At 37.8% G+C, this 22,007-nt stretch overlaps 1 protein-coding gene across 5 annotated transcripts in view; it reads right to left on the minus strand.

Annotated features, from left to right (window-relative positions):
• Nucleotides 1–22,007, minus strand: part of MAST4 (microtubule associated serine/threonine kinase family member 4) — a 781,800-nt gene that overhangs the window by 198,924 nt on the left and 560,869 nt on the right. The window contains exon 1 of one of the 5 annotated variants that reach the window (XM_021007211.2): nt 1,983–2,436. The exons of 3 other annotated variants lie outside the window; for them this stretch is intronic. In XM_021007211.2, the coding sequence (XP_020862870.1) occupies nt 1,983–2,074 (92 nt within the window). In that variant the 5' untranslated portion in view covers nt 2,075–2,436. Of the gene's footprint in view, nt 1–1,982; nt 2,437–22,007 lie in introns of those variants that run through there. One more of the 5 variants, XM_021007217.2, reaches the window with a different exon arrangement.

The raw sequence follows: 22,007 nt of genomic DNA on the forward strand, positions 1-22,007 counted from the left end.
CTTCATTTTACAGATGAAGAAACCAAGTCACATTCAGTGACTTGCTCAGAGTCACACACCTGATAAGTTTCTGAAATAGGATTTGACCTCCGGCCCTTCTGGCTTAAAGTCCAGTGCCTTATCCACTGTCCTACATCATCTCTTCAAACCTTTAAAACAGCTGCTGATCAGAAATGACCCCACCCCAAATGATAATGACTTGAAGCCAAGGACCAGAAACTAAAGAACCAGGGAATTCAAGGAATACCTCCTCTACCTGACTCAGTGTGATACTTCTCTATCAACAGGTTTAAAAGGGAGAGAAAAAAAAAAAGCCTGTTGGTCTCCCAAGTCTGAGCAAGTAGGCCTGCTTTGGGGGATGGAAAGGAGAGCTGGTGGGGGTTTGAAAGCTGCTGCTCACGGTAAACTGGACCCAACTGAAAAACAACTTTATGACTCCAGTAGCTTAACATGGAACATAAGTTAAAAGCGCATGTCCAATGGGAAGGCAAGAAGCTCTGAAGTTTACTTCTGTTTGGAAGAGTGGCAGCTTCAACATCATTCCAATTTATACCTACATTGATGGAGTCTGTGAGATGTTGAGCTGGCTTGAGACTTAAGTGGCATAGTGCAAACCAAAGGGGGAAAAAATTAACATGTTGAAACTTCTCTATAAATATTACATGACAGAAGGACAAAAGCACAGAGATGTTATTTAAAAGTCACAGCTTTAGAACTGCAGTCTGGCTGTGCTAGGAATCACTGAAAAGATAATGATGATTTTAAATCTCTCAGGGACATCTTGTGACTTTCTTTTTTCCTCTACAAGAATAAAGCGTCCAATTGTACTGAAGCTGACCCCGTATGAGTGAGTGCTAAGAGCGTAACAAGAAAACCACAAACTGCATCTTCCCCTTCCCCATACCCTGTATTGTAGAATCTGCATTTTTACTATACAAAGTTTCAGGTATTTTAATAAATTGAGGTCCATGTCTGCTCCCAGCACACCCTCAACCCCCAAAAAATATCATCTCTGAGTACTATCACGTACAGGATGACTTGAGTTTATTAAATTCCAAATCTGATAAGCCCACATCCTGTTTTCTTGGCCACATAAAATTACTTTAATGTAAGTTCAAATGAATGAGTAATGCCAGTTTTGAAGGAAGCGAGTTGGCTATATTTGAATTCTCTGGACTAGGTCATTAACAAAAATCAGGGCAAATTCCAGCTTTACCTTTCTACTATGTACATATCCAAATTCCCAAGTACCCAAAATATACCCTTCTCAACTCATGCAGCAAACCACCTAAGCTGGAACTTCCTGCCACCTGTGGCATTAGCTTTACCTTGACTGGAAACACACACACACACACACACACAACAACAACAACAACAATCTTCTTTTTTACTCTTCTGTCAAAGATGAAAATGCTACAAAATGAAAAGGCCAGCCTTGTATTCATAACAAATGTCAGCAAACTGATAAAAAATAAAATGGCAAAGTTATGCCGACCTGCCTCTTTAAGCACACTATGAAATAGGCTAACTTGAGCTCTCCCTATATAGGACATCTGCTTCAAATAAAGGTCAAATATTTGATCCAGGGAAGCCTCTGAAACACTCTACAAAGAGAATCCAAAGTCCTGATGTCTGGTTGTGTGAAACGGATACACGTTATCAGATCAAAGGTGCATAGTCAGAGAAGGAACCTCCTGCCCTCCTCCCTCCTTTCTTTTCTCCACACAATTCATCTCATCCGTCTCACAGGCTGAGAAACACAATTGTGACAAGCACACTCATCACACCCCACAATGAAACCTGTAACGATGGTACAATACTTAAAGTGATAAATGTTTTCCTTGCAGCCTGTCAAACTTTCTTAAAGTGCTGTTCGGGAAACAAAGCTGCAGTGGCTAAAAACTTCATGGCAAAGAAAACTGAGATCGGAACCTCAGAAACGAAAGCATTCACTCTCCAGGCAAACTCCAGCAGTGTTTTACCTTTGTGTTCGGCGAAGCCTGTTTCCACTCCTCAAATGAGGCAAAGTAAAGTTTGAGAGGACAGTCCAAAAATTGGGGTCAGACATATCCATTTTTCTCTCTCTCTTCAATCCACTGGAAGTTCGAAGTCGTAAAAACAAAACAAACAAAAAAAAACCCAAAAGAGGGGAGGAAAAAGAAAAGAAAAAAAAGAAAAAATTCCCAATTATCTACTCACTCCCTCTAGAGAAAATGTAATGCGAACTGTGATCTCAAAAGCAACTTGGAGCATGTCTGAGAAGCACGCGTCCCCCTCGGATCCTATAATTAATATACAGCATTTTCTCTGAGGTTCGATAACTTGTTTCCTCTTTGGTCTGACCTCTCTTGCTCAGGCACTGCCAGCTATAAACAGTAATTACAATAGTTTAGCCTTATGCTCTGCTGAAAATGCTGTCTCTGTATGTGATTCAGCCCTAGGTACTTTGTCATCTGTTTGGCAGATACCATTCAGGGCTACTCAGAGGGGGGAGAGAAAACTACTATTTTGAGTCTTCCGTGTAAGGCAGCTGCTTGTCAGAAAAAGCCTGCACATCTGAATATGAACAGAACCCACAGTTTCCTTCATCTTCCCTTTTAAAGATGAGATGAAAATTAAAAAGAGATAATTTCTTCTACCCCTTCTTTCTCTTCTCTTTTAGGGGCAAGATACTTTAAAAAAAATCAGCTAATCTTTAAGGAGCCTTTTCCAGGATTTAAGCCGGGTACCACTCATCGTAGCCCCACTACCTATGGGCAAATAAGGATGGAAGTAGGCACTTTTGTACGGAGAGAGAGAACAGACTAATTTCCTTAATGTCCCTAAGACAGTGCTCACATAGCAAGCAACGCAGCTTGCAAGGTTGTGAGGCAAACATCTCAGTAGCAGGGACTTATGGGAAACAGCATTCAGAAGCCTGCTTGCTCGTCCCCACAGTGGTAGTCTCCTAGCATGTTACACACAGACATCTTCCTTCTCCTTCAACTCCCCACTCCATAACAAGGAATGGATTATCCTCCCCCACAAGAAAGGGGGGAGGATTTTAGCAGAATACGCAAGGTAAAGCATTATTTCACCTGCAAAGGCAACTGTGATTCATTCAAGAGTGAAGAAGGATATAATTCACAAACACCCAGGGTGGCTCACAATTACAATCCTCTGGATGAAATCTGTGATGGGTCTTTACTAATCCAGAAGCTGCCTGTTTCATAGGAAAACGAGGCAAATACAGTGCCTCACATTTAGTGCCCAAACTTTTGGTAAGCAAAACTTGGGTTTTCCTTCACCAATGTGATTAACAGTGCCTGATTGTGAGTCTATCATGAATTAGGTATAACTTTATGAAATGCAACAATCATCTAACTAAAAGCAAAATCAAAAGATGCAAAGAGTAGATATATCTGCAGGTATTTTTCAAATAATATTTCTTCAAATTAGGAAGAAGAGTACCATTTAGTTGAAAGAATAAGTGTTATGCTGAATCTTAGAAATGTAAAAAAAATATCATTTTTATATTTCAGAAACTAGGGGTAGATTTGTGAATGTTCAAACTGAAAAGGACCTTACTCATCCATCCTCAGTCAAGTCATTTAACCTCTTGGGCCTCAGTTTCCTCATCTGTAAAATCAGAGTTGGATTGAATGTCATCTGAGGTTTTGTCCAACTCTGCATCCATGATGCTATGAATCATCTAGTCCTGTCCCAACATTTTGAAACATGAGAACACTAGGGCTCAGAGGACTAAATGTCTTACCCAAGGTCACATAGGTAATTATTCATAGAAATATAATGACAACTCAAGTTGCCCAACTCTTAGCTCAGTTGCTCCTTCCAGTATATAGAGAACACTGTCTTCTGGGTCTTCTGTGTGGGTCAACTGTAGAAGCATGGGATAGGGGAGACACTGCTTGTCCCATGAAAAAGACCTTGGGGATTCTGTGGATTGCAATTCATTATAAATCAACAGGGTCACACGGCAGCCAAAATGTTAATGTTATCTTAGACTACATAATTTTCAGAATGAGAAAGGAAATTGTTCTATGGATTCTCCTGTTGGTAGATCAGTACTGGAAAAAAATCTTCAGTTCTGAGGATCAGATTTTAGAAAAGACATGGCATAAATGTGTAAAGAAGAGACAGGCTAAGATAGAAAGAACAGAGAATATGAGATGGGAAGAACTAGGGAACTCCTGGTATGGAAGCTCCCTCCACAGATGCAGATCACAACCTGTTCATAACTTACAATGAAGGAAAGAAGGCTTAGAAGGGAATTTAGAATGGATACTTGCCGTCAAATATCTGAAGGGATGCCATGTAGATAAGGGGTAAGATTTACTTAGTTTGGTCCCAGAGCATAGAGATAGAAGCAATGGATTAATTTCCCCAAGAGTTGGTTATCCAAAAACAGGATCCTCTAGCAGTTAGTCCTTCCCTCATCCCAATGAGGATAAAGGCTGGACTGCTTATAGGGGATGTGGCAGAAGCAATCAATAGGAATGGATTAGATTGAAAGTTTCTAGTCTTCCAACTCTTAAGAGTCTGTGTGTGTCTGTGTGTATGTGTGTGAATCACATACATTCAGATAGCAATGTAGATAACACATCAAGAACTTGTGATTTTGTCAGTGTGAGAATTCCCAGTATGGTAACTCCCTCCACTGATACAGACTACAACCTGATAGGTTTAAAAATTATCCTCTAAGAGAACTGCGTGAGGCTCAGAAAAGCTAAAAGATTTGCCTTTGATCACAGAGTTAGTAAACCTCAGATACAGAATTTGAACAAGGATTTTCCTGAGTCCCAGCCCAGCACTCTCTCCTTTATACCACACGGCCTCTAACATAATGACAGTATAACCTTAATGTTTTAGGAGTTACAAAGCAATCTACATGTGTCATCTCATTTGACAGTAATGTACACTGCTAAGATAAACTGTACCTATCAAAAAGGAAATTAACTTACTAACTCCTCTCTCCTTGGTACCATCCACTGGGAGAAAAAATTAGTAGAACACAAACTCCAGTTAGCCCATTTCATCTCCAGCTCCAGACTGAGACCAGGCCAAGAGACCAAGCTCCACATTCTAACAAGCCACCCAACACCATTATCTGACCATCCACCCTGCTGTCTCTGGCTTGGGTCTCTTCCATCTCTTATTCTAAGGATGATAGCCAAATAAATATAATTGTTCCTGGAAAGGTCTTGTCAACTGGCTTCTCTATGTGTGTATGTATGTATGTGTGTGTGTGTGTGTATGCATATATGTACATACATATATGTGTATATATGTATGTGTGTGTATGTGTATATATATATGTGTGTGTGTGTATATATATATATATATATATATATATATATATATATTATATATATATATATATATATGTATGTATGTATGTATCTCACCTTACTATCCCTGGAATTTCCCAGACACTCCCTCCCCTGGTCATGCTCCCATATATGAATAAAGCCCTTTGAGGAATGGGCTTATTTCATTTTGTGTTTGAATCCCAGCTTATTATAAGCACTTACTGAATGCTTTTTCATTCATTCAACCTAATTGTCATGTATAAAGAAGAAAGTAATGGCATTCAGATGACTCATGAAAACACCAAACACGGTAATAACAGTATAATGTTATTGCTATAAAGAGATAAGATACATGACTATTTTAAAATGAACAAATGGGACTTCAAATGTTGGCTTACTCACTTCTGGAGAGAAATACTGAGGACAAATTCACTCCCAGAACTTTGAATACCATTTTACAAGAAGGGAAGTACAGGGTAGGGAAAGGGGGATATGTTGCTTTGGGGAGCTCTTTGATCTTAAATTTTAATCATCCTAGATGATCGTAAACATAATTATAACAACAAATACCTTGATAAGCACTTTATAGTTTCCAAAGTGCTTTCACACAGACTATCTACTTTGATTCTCACCACAGTTAAGGTACGGTACTTGCCAATGAGAAAAACTGAACAACAAATTGCCCAAGGTCACACTAAATGTGGTAGAGCCATAAGTAGAACCCAAGATGCTTGCAGTGATCAATTTATGTACAAGCTAAGTAAACTATCGGGTTTCACATTATAAGGCAACTCTAAAGATATCAGAAATAACAGTATGGGTTTCCTTAATTCTTGATATGGCCTAGGGAATCAGCATGTGGTTCTAGGCTTCTTGACTTTTAGGGTACTAGGTAATACCACCTTTCTTAATACAATTAAATTGGAAAAAAAATTAACTGATCATCCATCTATCTGATTATCTATCTATATCATAATATGCAAGTACTAAGGATATAACCATGAAGGAAAAAATCACCTTTTGACTGATGACTGAAAAAGTCATTATTTATTAAGTGCCTCCTATATGCCAGGCATGGGGCTAGGAGCTAGCGGTACAAAGAATGGAATAATTCTTATTCTCAAGGAGTTTATGACCTCCAGGAGCTTGCAACACAGGAAAAATTCCATTCGATTCAAATCAGCAAACAGTGTAGTTGTCATTATTGCTGTTGTTGCAGTTGGGTCCAACACTTCATGACCCCATTTGGGATTCTCTTGGCAAAGATACTACAGTAGTTTGCCATTTCCTTCTCCAGCTCATTTGACAGATGAGGAAACTGAGGTAAACAGAATTACGTGATTTGCCCACGGTCACGCAGTAAGTATCTGAGGCTGGATTTGAACTCATGAAGATGAGTCTTCCTGATTCAAAGCCCAGTGCTGTATCCATTGTACCACCTATCTGCCCCAGTGATTAGATGAGTATTATTCCCTGAACCCCATAGATAATGGTAAGATACAAAGATAAAAAATGACAATAGCTATTCTCAAAGGGCTTATTGTCTACAGGGGTGCGGCAGTAGCACATAGATTATAGTGAGAGATAATATGACAAGAATGAAAGTGCTCTAAAAATCTTTGCAGAAAAAGTTATTTCTTCTACATTGGAACTATCAGGGAAAACTTCATGGAAAGCGAATGTGAGCTGGGTTTGAGTTAAGGGAATGATTTCCATATACAGAGAAGGCGCTATGAAAATTTGGGGAGTAAGAGAAAACAGAATAAGATAGGAGACTGTCTAGCAGACCAGTTTGGGCAGAATGGAAAGGACATAAAAATTAGTGTAAGGCTGTCAAAGCAGGTTTCAAGGCAGATTGAGTAGGGCCCTGAATGCCAGGCTAAAGAGTTTTTATTTTATCTTGTAGACTACAGATAGCTGCTGAAGACTTTCAAGCCAGGGAAAAGAGTCCTCTCCTAACTTAACATCTCCCTAAGGCCAGCACTAGATTTAGAACCAAACCAACAAGGCTATATCTAAAATTCCAACAACAGTTAGAGTATTGGGGGAACCATTTTGGCCAATAAGAAGCTACCGACGAAGTGATCTAACGTTTCCTTTACATTCTTGTGCTCGTCTTACTGAATATCTCAGCGTGCCATGGAGTTCATGATACCAGACTTCCAGTCCTGGTTAGGTGACAGGCTACATATTTGTGGCTAAGAATGAGCCTAGCTAAGTTCAGAAAAGGTCATCACCAAAAGTTAGCTACCAGGTCAGAAAATTTTTTGGATACCAATAGAAATATGGGTTCAAAAATCAAAATCCATGCCCTACTCCATGTACCCACAAGTGAATATGTACAATCTCTCTCATATTTAATACTTACTTTATTATTTTAAAAAGTTAAAGCTCCACATTTATAAATATACACAATCTATCATTTATGGTCATACTAATTTGTCATAGAATCATATGATTTAGAGCAGGAAGGGGCTTTAGTGAGCATATAGTCCAAACCCATTTATCATATTAAATGGGAAAACTGAGGTCCAGAGAGATTAAATGACTTGCCAAAGATAACACGTCATAAAACAGCTAGAATTTGAATCTATATTTCAAAAGGCCAAATAAAATACATTTTCTAAGACATTTTACTGAATACACAATCCAATAAGACCTTGTTAAAGTTTCACAAATTCCTAAATAAAGTAGGAGTAAATAGGGTTAAAGAAATAATCAAAGGAAGACTAAGGAAGAATTTCATTATACATTCCTGTAATTAAATCTAATATGATCAACGCTCATCATGGCATAAATGAATGAATGATGAATTAATTAATTAATTAATAAAAGCTGAACATGGAGTCAGGAAGACCTGGGTTCAATCATCTCTGACATACACTGTCTGTCTGACCCTGGGCAAATCACCCAACTTCTCAGCATCCTAAATGGGTTGGTACAGAGTTTCCTCATCTAGAGTACCCTACAACAATGAAATCACATTTGGACTTTTAAAGAACAAAAGAACAAAAACAAAGAAAAACAAACTTTACTGTCCATTACATAGCTTAGAAGAATGTTGGGTGTATCAAAAATTCAGTTGAAAAAAAAAAGCATGTATAATGATACAGAAAGATGAGTGAGGTAAGAGAGGACTTATCAACCAAATCAGTAACAGGAGTGAAAGGAGATGATAAATTCACTCAGTAGTTTGAGATAAGAGTGGGAGTGAATCTGAAGCATAATTTGTCACCCAACCTGTTTGACTTGCTTTAGGCATCTATAATTCCAAAGGCAACAGAGTCGGTAAACACGAGAATTAAAACTGTCAGATACTCAAAAGTTTTCTACCAAGAAATAACTGTGTTTCCAGAAATTACAGAACAGTTAGGGTAAACTTAGCCAAGAATCCAGCGGCAGAAATGTAATAGGTGGGAGTTTCTTATAAATTATTCTTAAATATCCTCAAAACCTTACTCATATTGAACACATAAAAGAACTGTTCACATTGAGCAATACTCCCACCATCTGATTCTGTTGTGAAAGATGTGACTTGTGATCCTCTTTCACTTCATTCCAAATGAAGTTCCTTGCCACTGCTTCTATGTTAAAGAAGAAATGAAGCCAACAGAAATTAAGAAGACTATTCTATTAAAATGTCAAAGCATGAAAGAGAAAGTCTAAAGGATAAGCCAAATACCTCTCCTTCCTCTTTCCCCCATGAGCAATGTTTGGCATACTCTCTTCATCTTTATGACCCTCCTCCCCCCTTCCATCTTGAAGTATTGCCCCCCAAATACATCTCTACCCTTCCTGGCATCATTTTTTAAAATTTCTGGATATGCCTACTATTTTGAATTACTTTCAATACCATTATTTCCTGTACTGTTTGCCAGCAACACCAATGCCAAAAGTCAATATGTACACCCCCCCTTCCCCAAACCTTTGATAATTCTCAGATTCTATAGGGTCAGCTCAGCCTGGGAGGGAGGCAGGACTTTCAAGCAGCTAGATAAGGGCTGGTTTGCACTTAAAAGGATTTCTAGAAGAGCTGGTTGGTATGAGACTCTCATTAGGTATGCTGTTGCTAGAAGGACCCCAGACAGTTCTGATATAGACTTGACTGGCTTCTTCCTATCTTTATCAACTTCAAAGTACTCAAGAACTCTATGAATGGACAGGCTTCTCCAGTTGTCCAGACTTATAAATCCATTATAGTTGTAACCTCCCTTTCTGAAAGTCTCAGAACTTCCTGAAACTATGAAGGTTTGGGGTAGAGGATGATTTGAATGCAGCCTAAAAAGAGGTATTGGGTAAAAATAACAATGACAAACACATGCAGTTGACTTGTAAATGCTCTGGACATCCAAATACATCTCATTTTAAGACTATCTATAATTTCAATGATGTAGGCACATCTTCCTTGCCTCAGTAGTCTTCATGAATTGCCATGGCCTAAGAAAATAGTTCATAACCTGGTGACTAGTCTTCTGATGAGATTCTCTGAATTCAGTTAGGTTTATCTTTCAATGACAAATAAATAGTCCACTACTGCAATTGTATTGAAAGTATTCTCAGCTTGAATAAAACTTACAGGGTTTGTATTTCACTGATATAAACCTTAAAGAATTCAAGGTCACTTCCATATCATAATGAGACCTTAGTAGATGGCTTTAGCAATGAGGATATCCCAAGAAGGCAAGAAAATTCTTATTTTGAAATACTAGACAAAGAACTGAAAATGTAGCTAAAGAGTCAGGCTAGAAAAAGTGAGGAAATTTTTATATATGAGGACAATGGTGAAACATTTTTACTTCATCGTAATTTGGATATGCACTAATACATCTAGTTCTGGAGGAAATGTACAAATAAAAAATTGACTTGTGTTGCTTCAAACACTAGTGAGGTGAGAAGACACCCTTGTCAAATGTGCAGATAACATGAAGCTGGGAGGGGTGGATCACAATGCATGACAATGTCAGGATCCAAAAAAGTTCTAAACAAGCTAGAAAGAAAAGTCAGTCAAGATCACAGGATCAGATGGAATTTAATAGGGATCAACATATAAAGGTTCTACCTGTGGGTTCAAAAAACCGATTTGACAAATAAAGGATAGGGAAGGTAGTGCAAACAACAGTTGCTTAAAACAAACAAACCAGCACCACCTCTTGGGGCTCTCAGTGGGCTTAAATTTCAATAAGGATTTAACCATCTAGCAGCACTGATAGTCACTATCTTGGTCCAGCTGAACAAGAAGGATCAGGTGCTAAGCCAGTCCCACATTTCCTCTGATGATATAGGATTCCTCCCTAGCCAACAGAAGGGCTAGAGAAGTGAAACATTCCCTGGTCCTCAGAGGGAAGAAGAGTTTTTATCTCTAACTTCCAGCTCTCCCACACTATCCATATAGATACACTATCCAGAAGGTATAGATTATTATGGATTTATCCTAATAGAATCAGCTCCCAAGTTCCCTCTCCTTCTTAGAACTGTTGTATTTCACAAAGCCCTAGTTACATGACCTTGGCATAATATAGGGGTTCTGAACCTTTTTGTGCGTGTCGTCAACCTTTTCTCAAAAATACAACACATAGGATTACAAAGAAAACCAATTATGTTGGAATAAAGTTATCAAAATTTAAAAAAATAGTTCATGGACCCCAGGTTAAGAACACCAATGGGAGTCAACATGGGGAAGAAACACAAAAGAACCATTTGACTGTTGGCATAGGATCAAATAAAAGCAATAAAATAATAAATCATGAAACAGCTACCATTAAGTCACACCCCCATAGTTCCTAGATATTACATAGGTCACAATAAACCCAGGAATTCCAGGGAAGATACAGCATTGCTTTTCATTTTCCATAACTGCTCCTAGAGAGGGCAATTACAATTCAAAACTGACATCTGACACACATCTCACAGGCATTCATTAGCTGAGCACTCAGAAACTCTGGACCCAGAATCACTGATATATGAGGCATGGAATCAGGATCTATTGATACTCAGGAGAAGATAACTGCCCCCACAGCTGGGGTTATTCATGCTGTCTCACCCTGGCATCTCCATAACCTTACAGATGACATGGGGGAAGGGTCATGATCTGACAACTGATTGGATATGTGGGGTGAGGGTGAAGAGTCTAAGGATGTGAGTTTATGAACCTGATAGACAAGAATGATACTTCTAAAGAAAAGGTCTGATCATGTTAATCACCTACTCAATAAACTCCAAAGGTTTCTTCTTAGATCTAGGAGCAAATGCAAATTCTCCTTTTTAGTATTTAAAGCCCATCACAATGTAACTTTGTCCTACCTTTCAGTCTATTATATACTTCTCCCTATTATGAACTCAACAGTTCAACCAAATTGGATTTTCTCCACTGTTCTTCATACAAAACAAATTCATTTCTCTTCTCTGTGCTTTTGCATAGTGCAGCAGATAGAACATCTGCCTGAAATGAGGAAGACTTACTAGCTGTGTGATCCTGGGCAGTGACAGTCTCTGTCATTCTCAATTGTAAAATAGGGCTAATAATGGCATATATATCCCAGGGCAGTTATGAAGATCAAATGAGATAATATTTGTAATGTGCTTAGCACAATGCCTATCATAGAGTAAGTATTTGATTTATCTTTTCCTTCCTTCCTTCCTTCCTTCCTTCCTCTCTCCTTCCCTCCCCCAGGTTGTTCTTCGTTCTATGGAAAGTACTCCTTTTTTAATTCCACTTCTTATAACCCATGCTATTGTTTTTGTTCAGTCACGTGTGACTCTTTCGAATGCCATGGACCATATCACACTAATACTGTCCATGAGGTTTTCTTGGCAAAGATACTGGAGTGAGTCACCATTTCCTTCTCCAGTGGATTAAGGCAAACAGAGGTTAAGTGACCTGCCCAAGGTCACACAACTAGCAATTGTCTGAGGCCTCGGTTGAACTCAAGTCTTCCTGACTGCAGGCCCAGCGCTCTATCCATTGTGCCACCTAGCTCCTCATAATTCATAGTTTCCTTTAAAGTTCAACTCCAGGGCCAACTTCTAGAAGAGGTCTTTCTTGATCCTCTTCCTCCGCTGTTAGCATCTTACCACTCCCTCCTCCATTTCCTTTTATTTATTTTGCATATATTTAAGCATGTGCATATTGTATTCCCCAATAGAAAGGGTAGGGACTGTTCAAGTTTTGCCTTTGTATCCCAAGTGCCTAACGAATAGCATTTGCTTAATAAGACTTGAGTGATGGAGATCCTTCCACTGCTTTGCATTAATCCCTGTAACATATTCCCCTCTCTTGCTGCCTACCACCAGACAAAACCTCTGGTGACTCACAGCAGGGAGAGGGGCAGAAGAACATTAATTATATCAGTCAGAGGGGACAACCAAGTTAAACAAGTACAAGTATAAAAGAAGTATAGGGTCCAGAAGTGGGAAAGTGATAGGTTTGCTATGGACCATTGTTCAGAACAGTTCCAGAATGAAGTCCAGGGTGGAAGGTTAATGGCACATTTTAGGAAGTACATAAATAAGATAAGCCATCCAGAAAAGGTTAACCAGGAACTGTGAAAGAACAGAAGATCAGGTCTTTCAAGGATTGGCTGAAGGACCTGCAGATTTGGGCATGACTTCCCAATCCCCTACAAGAGGGGGACTGTCATGTTGAAGAGGGATTAGATTTCTTTTCTTGCCCCTTTACCTCCTCCTACACCCATCCTAATCTCACAATAACAAAACTAGAAATCATGAGTAAATGTTGCAGAGGAAAATTTAATTTAATATAAGGAAAATGCTTCCAAAAGAATACACCTCCAAAATGGGAAGGGACAGCCTCAGGTTCTACTCTCTTATTGGCAGTCTTCAAACCAAATCACCATTTACCCACAATGTTTTGCAAAGAGATTTTTGGCTCAGGTGTGAGTTGGACTAGCTGACTTGCTTCTGAGATCCCTTCCAACTTTTATATTTTATGATTCTCTAGAGTTTTGCTGAATACTTCTGAATACTGGCACCTCTGAAGGAAGAAGGGACATTGGCTCCAAGTATCCAAGCAAAAAAAAAAAAAACCAATCCCTAAACCCAGTCAATTGGTAATATAAAGAAAATGAAAGCAATCATGGATTAAATAAAATACATTTTCAAGGGGAAAAAAAACAATTTGTTCCACTTTTCGGAGTAATAAAGAAAGATCATCACTATGTGTAAAAGGCGGGGTAAAGGCAGGACGTTTTGCAACAAAAAAGGACAGGATTAAAGAAAATATCCAAAAAGAAAAAAGAATTCAATTATTCAATTTAGTCCCGTTAAGATTCTAAGAAAATGAATAAGAGGGAGTGTGTAAATATGAAAGTAAATATGAGGCAGCATGCAATAGTGGAGAGAGAGAACTGGGCTGAGTCAGGAAAACACAGGTTCAACTCCCTCTTCTCCTACGTATTGGCCCTGTTACTCTGGTCAAATCATTTAATTGCTTAATGGACTCCTAGCAATAAACATAAAAATTATGATAATATTAGCAGTAATAATAAACAAAAGCAACAATAGCTAGCATTTATGTCACATTTTAAGGTTTACAAAGCACTTTACAAATGTTATCTCATTTCTATAAGATTATAAGTTATAGAGCCCAGACTTACCTCTTTGGTAAAAAAAAAAGTTCCCTACGTTGATGCGATCACTGGTCTTGTCCATGCACACTTCATGATTCAGTGATTACTTAAAAAATTTTCAGAGGAAAGAAATGAGATACAGAGCAATTTCTGTGAAATCAGTAATTCCTTGACCTTCATGTGGTATAAATATAGTAGAAATGTCATGGTAAATCCTTGTGATCCAGTCTGCATTTCTCAGTACTTGACATGAAACTATAATAGAAATGACAGAGGACAGCTGTGGAGGTCCTCAACTCTATGTGGTTGTCTAACAGGACAAGGGGCAGGGGAGCTCACCTGGTATCACCCAGGGCACCTCCTCATTAGTGGGGAGAGGGACACATGCCCTAGAATAAAAAAGACCTGAGTTCAGACAAGTGTTATTTTCTGTTTTGGTTTCCTAACTTTGGAAGATTCTCTTGGTTTCTGAACTTTCTGTCAGCTGACTTGCTTATATTTGACTCCTTAGACATCAGAGTCCTTTTTAATACTTTTTGATATCAGAAAACAATAAAAATTAGAAAGTGTGAACACTCAATTTTTTTTAAGCAATTGGGGTTAAGTACTTGCCCAGGGTAACACAGTTAATACCAGGGCCTGTGCTTTATCCACTATGCCACCTAGCTGCCCTAAGCACTTAGTTCTAAAGGAGAAGTAGACAGAACACTGGACTTGGAAGTCAGAAAGATCTAAACTCCACCTATGACTGTTTTCTCATCTATAAAATAGGGAAAATACAATCTCTCTCACAGAGTTGTTGCGAAGCTCAAATGACATAATACTATATATATAAAATGCTGAGCAAATTTTAAAGTGTTATATATATGTTAACTACTAAATTATCATAGTATAATAAAAGACTAATAATAAATAATATTACATTGTTTATTATTTAAATTCATGTGTATCTTGTTTGTTGACCTCAGATATCTGTATTTAAGCTTTATTATTTCTTTTCCTTTTCTTTTCTTTTTTTTTTTTTGGTGAGGCAATTGGGGTTAAGCGACTTGCACAGGGTCACACAGCTAGTAAGTGTTACGTGTCTGAGGGCGGATTTGAACTCAGGTCCTCCTGACTTGAGGGCTACTGCCCCACCTAGCTGCCCCTATTATTTCTTAAATACTTCCTAAGTGTGAATTAGACAGTTAGGGGGGCACTGTGGATTAGAGCACCTGGGCTTGGAGTCAGGAAGACTCATTTTCCTGAGTTCAAATTTGCCTCAGATACTTACTAGCTGTGTGACCCTGTTTGCCTCAGTTTTTTCATCTGTTAAATGGACTGGAGAAGGAAATGGCAAACCACTCCAGTATATTTGTCAAGAAAACCCCAAATGGGGTCATGAAGAGTTGGATACAACAGTGTGTGTGTGTGCGCGCACACACACACACACACACAAAAGAAAGTTGAAACTATCTTTTGCCTCTTTTTATATCCCAAAGGTTTAGAGTGCCTGGCACACAGTAGGCACTTAATAAATGTTTATTGATAGATTGAGTAATACAGGAACTGGACATATGATTTACTATTATCATTTACATATTTATATAAGGCTTTCTTGGCAACAACATGCTTTTACATACTTTTTCTCCATCCTAATCCTCAGAACAATCTTGTGAGGTAAGAAGGGCAGGTACTCCTATCACCATTTTACAAAATGGGCCAGTGTGGTTATATTTAGGCAGGCAGCTACCAAGACTGTTTTGTAATACAAGATTAAGGTTAATTGATCTGGTCCAGAGGAAGGGAGGTTCCCCACCTTTTTTCCTGTCATTTTCCTGTAACTGAAGAAACTGATTACATTAGAAGTAGAGTAAAAGATCTTTATACAGGAGCTATATATGATATATTCATGTAAGAGGAGGGACAAATACTCACCTCCTTCTCTAATGACCAGAATTTTTATTTTCCTAATGTCATAGACCAAATCCACAATATCACGTCAGTGAGGAGAAGCAATGTTCTTACCAAATTGGTTGATAAGCAAACTCAAAAGACCAAGTTATAAACCTTAAAAGAAACTTTCCAGAGGGCACATTCTTGGTGAAGAAGTCTTCATTGCAGCAATCTGGCTATTCTTAAGCCTCTGAGAATTTTATCATATCAATCGTTTATAAACTTTGGAACATATACAAGCTGTCCTTCCTAAAACTTACCTGATATAATTTTCTGTCATAAAAACCAATAATATTTAATCACTGTATCAGTCTTGTAAACAAGTGATAAAAATTCACTTAAAAATCAAAGAAATATCCTACTATCTTCCCTGGAGTAACAGAAGAGGAGAAAAGTATTCCTGTTTGCTAGGTCACCAATCCTTCAATATCTATGCCCAGTAGATATTTGCAAAGCTGATTGAATTATGAATACATGCAGTGCTTCGTTCTTGGATGGACATAAAATTATATTCCATTATTCATGTAATGGAATAGTTAATGTGTGAACTTTATATAATCCCTTTTGCATTTGAAGCCATGCCTACTATCTATCTTAGCTCCAGACTAGGAGCAATTGACTTCCCCTGGTATATTTTTCATATCCTCCGGGAATTCAAATTAATTTTAACATTAAACAAATAGGGACATAACTAGGAAGTCAAATTTGCTACCCCAAAATATAAAATTAATTCCAAAAGTTTCTTAGATTAACTCTGGTTTTGGATTATTTACACCATTATCCACTCACTTTAATGGCTAATTACATTCAGCTAAACTGTGTAAACCTCAAGGGAAAGGATGCTGACTTTTTGGAAACTCAGCAACATTAATACAATGTGAAATACCATAAGAGCAACTCAAAGTTCAATTCATGGAGATCTGAAAACTTCCATGAAATTGTACATATCAGTATGGACTACCTTATCAATCCAAGTACTGAACAGGTAAATGACGATGTAACAAATGGAAACAAACAATGATCACTGTTAGGAGATTATTATTATATCTATTATGGTGATCTGTGATCAGTGATTTTTGATGACTACTATTGTAAATGTTTGGGGATGCCATGAACCACACCCATATAAGATAACAAACATAACACATAAATGTTGTCTGTGTTGTGACTGCTCAACCCACCAGCCATTCCCCATCTCTCTCCCTCTTCTCTGTCCTCCCTATTCCCTGAGACATAACAATATTAAAATTAGGCCAGTTAATTACCCTAGAATGGCATCCAAGTCTTCAAGTGAAAGGAAGAGTCAATTCATATGGCAAACGTCATTGTTTTCTTATTTTAAGAAATTGTCACAGACACCCCAACCTTGAGCAGCCACCTCCTGATCAGGGAGCAGCTATCAGCATTGGGACAAGACCCTTCACTAGCAAAAGGATTATGACTTATTGAAGGCTCAGATGATGGCTAGCTTTTTTTCTTGTAGCTATAAAGTATTTTTAATTAAGGCATGCACATTTTTAAGACACAATACAATTGCACACTTAATAAATTACAGTATAATATAAACATAACTTTTATTTGCACAGGGAAATTTAAAAAATCATGTGACATGCTTTATTGTTATATTCACTTTATTGAGGTGGTCTGAAATGAACCTGCAATACCTCTGAGGTATGCCTGTATATCACTTTAAGCTTGGAAAGCACCATACATATACTATCTCATTTGATCCTTACAGCAATCCTGTGAGGGAGATGTTGTTTTTAATCATCATTTTACAGTTGAAGAAACTGAGGCTAAGAGTAGCCAAGGGACTTGTAGAAGATCATGCAGCTTTGTTATTGTTTTCAGTCACATCCAACTCTTCATGACCCCATTTAGAGTTTTCTTGGCAAAGATGCTGGAGTAGTTTGTCGTTTTCTTCTCCAGCTCATTTTACAGATGAGGAAACTAAGGCAAACAGGGTTTAGTGACTTGCCCAAGTTCACCCAGCTAGTAATTTTCTGAAGCCGGATTTGAACTCAGAAGGGTCTTCCTGACTCCCAGCCCAGTACTCTATGCACTATAGTGCCACCTAGCTACTCATCACACAACTAGAAAGTATGCCAAGTAAAATTTGACTGAATAATCCTGATTTGAAATTCAAGACTATCGATGGCTCCATGATGGTTTTTGTAGGTTACTTGCTACAATGGCAAGGAATTAGCACTCATCTGGTGTGACTCTTATCTATGTCTTTGCAATATGGTGGGTGCCTTTTTCTAGGTCTCGATACTGAGTAGATAATAATGAAGCATGTGTTGCATATTGGTTACACTTGACTCTAGCCCTAAATTTGGGCCACCTTTTTTTCCAGTCATATCTCACTGATGACTTCCATTTTATTGCTTCTCTTTTACAAGTTGTTATTGGTAATATGTTTCAGCTGACTCATGCCTACCATGCATGTCTCCACTGGCCTTTGGATGACCTTAATGACTAACTTTAATTCTTTAGAGAATGGGGTATTCTATGAATCACAGTCTATAGCATCACCAGAATAATACTATTGTTAAAATAATTGGCTTTTGTTTTAGGAACAGTTTGAGGCTGTTTTCCAGATTATGATACGCAAGTAGATGGACAACTCAACTTATCCATCATTTTATATATTTTGGACAAATAATGCCTGCCGACAATAAGCTAGGCCCAGATTTGAGTGGGAGGAAGATAGAACACTGTATTATTTTGGGGCAACTAATAAAAAGGAACAGCTGAGGAACCTCACCACCTATAAAGGATCCTTTCTCCATTTGGGCTTTGTGAGCCATGACAGTGGCAAATACATTTAGCAAGCAAACATCTCTATATTTTATGTCTTATTTGATACTGATAGTAAAGAGTCATTGACCAAACCTATTTCTATGATTAAATCTTTCAAAGAATTCTATATGGCGTATATATTGTCAACAACAAAAGTCATTGGGGTGGCATTTTGGTTAACAAAATGCTTTTTTAAAAAACTGCCAACATAATAAACTCAGTTGGATATTAAATCCTCTGTTCCTTTCAGTCAACTGTTTGTCTTTAGAGAAGTTTGGTTCAGAATATCATTTATAAAAACCTTAATACTCCTTTCTATACCATTTTTAAGGAAGCACTTTAATCCTTAAATATCCTTAGGGCAATTTTGCTTTGTTGAGTTTCTCACAATGCTTTTTATATATTTGGCTTTACTTCCCCTGTTTCTTTTGATTTTACCATGCAATTTTACTCATAAACTACTCACCATCCTTTCATATAATTTTTGAAATGAGTTTATATCATGAAACTATGTTGTCCTTGGCTGCCATATCATTCTACCTGTCAAGGAGTTTATTCTTTGCTAGGTAAAGCAATGTCAAGGCTTTTTTTGGTTTGTTTGTTTCCTCACTGTTGCTATGTACTTATATTTGTTAAACTTCCTTAGGAAATGGTAACAGTCCATGTCTATGTTAGCTGTCTTATCCATTTCCCTTTTTTTTTTCACAATGTCATAGCTTGCTTAAATCAGTTGAGGCTGTCATTTCTAAAATATATAGAGAATTAAGACAAATTTATAAGAACACAAGCCATTCCCCAATTGATAAATAGTCAAAGGATATGAACAGACAGTTCTCAGATGAAGAAATTAAAGCCATCTATAGTCATATGAAAAAATGCTCTAAATCGTTATTGATTAGAGAAATGCAAATCAAAACAACTCTGAGGTACCACATCACACCTATCAGATTGGCCAACATGACAAAACAGGAAAATCATAAATGCTGGAGAAGATGTGGGAAAATTGGAACACTAATACATTGTTGGTGGAGTTGTGAAATGATCCAACCATTTTGGAGAACAATTTGGAACTATGCCCAAAGGGCTACAAAAATGGGCATACCCTTTGATCCAGCAATAGCACTTCTAGGGCTATATCCCAAAGAGATCAAACAGATGGGAAAAGGACCCACATGTACAAAAATATTCATAGCAGCTCTTTTTGTGGTGGCAAAGAATTGGAAATTGAGAGGATGCCCATCAACTGGGGAGTAGCTGAGCAAGTTGTAGTATATGAATGTAATGGAATACTATTGTGCTATAAGAAATGATGAACAGGCTGACTTCAGAAAAACCTGGAAAGACTTGTATGGTCTGATGCTGAGTGAAGTGAGCAGAACCAAGAGGACTTTGTATATAATAACAGCCACGTTATGCAGTGACTAAGATTTTGTTAAACTGAACCCTTCTCAGCATTATGAGGATCTAAGACATCTCCAGAGGCCTCGGGAAGGAAAATGCTGTCCACATCCAAAGAAAGAACTATGGAAGTCGAATCGCCATCACTTATTTTTACCTTCTGTTGAGTTTTGTTTCCTCTTTCTGATGGTTCCTCCTATTGGTTTTAATTTTTACTTACAACTTCACTAATGTGAAAATATGTTTAATGGGTACGTAAATGTAAAGCCTATATCAGATTGTGTGCTGTCTTGGGGGGGAGGAAGGGGGAGAAAAATTTTCAACTCAAAAGCATATGGAAGTGATTGTTGATAAATCAAAATAAATTAATAAAATTTAAAAAAAAATCAGTTGAGGCTGGAACTCCCTTAATTGGGCATCATACTTTCTCTTTTTATGTCTTTCTAATTTGGTGTTAATTTTTATTTTTTAACTCTAACAGGGTGATAACTAAATACAGATAGCAGAAATAGAAGCAACTACCACATTCGTAACTAGTATGCCTCCTGTCCTTTTGAACTACATTTCTCCTGAGGCCACCGTTGAGTGGAGTCAGAATACTGACTATGAAGTTCTTAATGAATTTTTCACAATATGGTACTTGACTCCCTTCACGTGCACTATGGTTCAGGTCTACATGCAGTTTTAAACATACAACATTCCATCTCCTAACACCAGTGTAAAACCATTGAGTCCTGAGAATACTGTTCCTCCTCACCTCCTCTACCTGGGTTCCTTGGTTTCCCCTTGAAGACTCATCTTACCCCTTTCAGCAGGAAGCCCTCCTCAGTCCTCCTTCCCTCTGACAGTCCCTTCCCTCTGAGATTATTTCCCATTAATACCACATAGATAAATGTAAACATACATACATGTGTGTGTTTATATACATATCTTATATGTTTATGTATCTATATGCATGTGCCTATTTGAACATATATATGTGTGTAGAATACATCTTACATGCGCACAGTTTTTGAATGCTATTTCCCTTATTGTATTGAGCTCTTTAACAGCAAAGACCATGTTCTGCCTATATAGTATATTCTAGGTCTTAAAATAAACCCTGGTACAAGATCTTTAATAAATACTTGTTTAGCAACTGACTGACCAAATCTCTGGAAGAGATGTTGGCACATTAAGCTGAAATTACGTACAGGGTAGTCTTTTTAAAAAAATGTTTAAAAGGTGAGTATTTCAGGTGTAACTTAAGGCCATTAATAGCACTGCAATTTTCTAAAGCAAATCTAGCTTTCACTCCTCCTATTCATCTCTGGTCCCAGATCTCTAACTGTAATTATCTGTCCAGGATATATGTACTCAAGGCCTACCTCCAGAGGTTGCATCCAATTACATTATATATAAAATCTCCAATTATATGTCATAATTTGGACAATAATATTCTTCATCCATTTGGATTTTCCAATGTAGATAGCTAAACTAAATGCTTGAATGTTTGCTGGATCATTTTTAAAGTTCTGCAATGTCCCAAGGTTTGATGAAATTTGGAACAATGTCATCCAAAGGAAATCTCTCTTTGATATGAGCTCTGGGCTGAACATCCTCTATGACCTTGACCAAGTCCTTTGGTGGGTATGCACCTATTTGCCTCATGCCTCAATTCATTTAACAATCTGAAAGCTGATGAATGAAACCATCTGTATTAAATCTTTGAAGGCATCTTATATTTGTTTACACGTACATGGAAGGAAGGGAAGCATTTATAAAGTGCCTACTATGCACCAGGCCCTATGCTAAGTTATCTCATTTGATTGTTACAATGACCCTGGTAGGTAGGTGCTATTATTATCTCCATTTTACAGTTGAGGAAATTGAGGCAGAGATTAAGTGACCTGCCAAGAGTCACACAGCTAAAGTGACTGAAGGTGGATTGGAACTCAAGTCATCCTGACTCCATGCCCAGTGCTGCATTCTCCACTGT

Source organism: Phascolarctos cinereus, unplaced genomic scaffold (genome assembly GCF_003287225.1).
Source record: "Phascolarctos cinereus isolate Bilbo 61053 unplaced genomic scaffold, phaCin_HiC Scaffold_4;HRSCAF=312, whole genome shotgun sequence".
In the NCBI taxonomy this organism is placed as follows: domain Eukaryota; kingdom Metazoa; phylum Chordata; class Mammalia; order Diprotodontia; family Phascolarctidae; genus Phascolarctos; species Phascolarctos cinereus.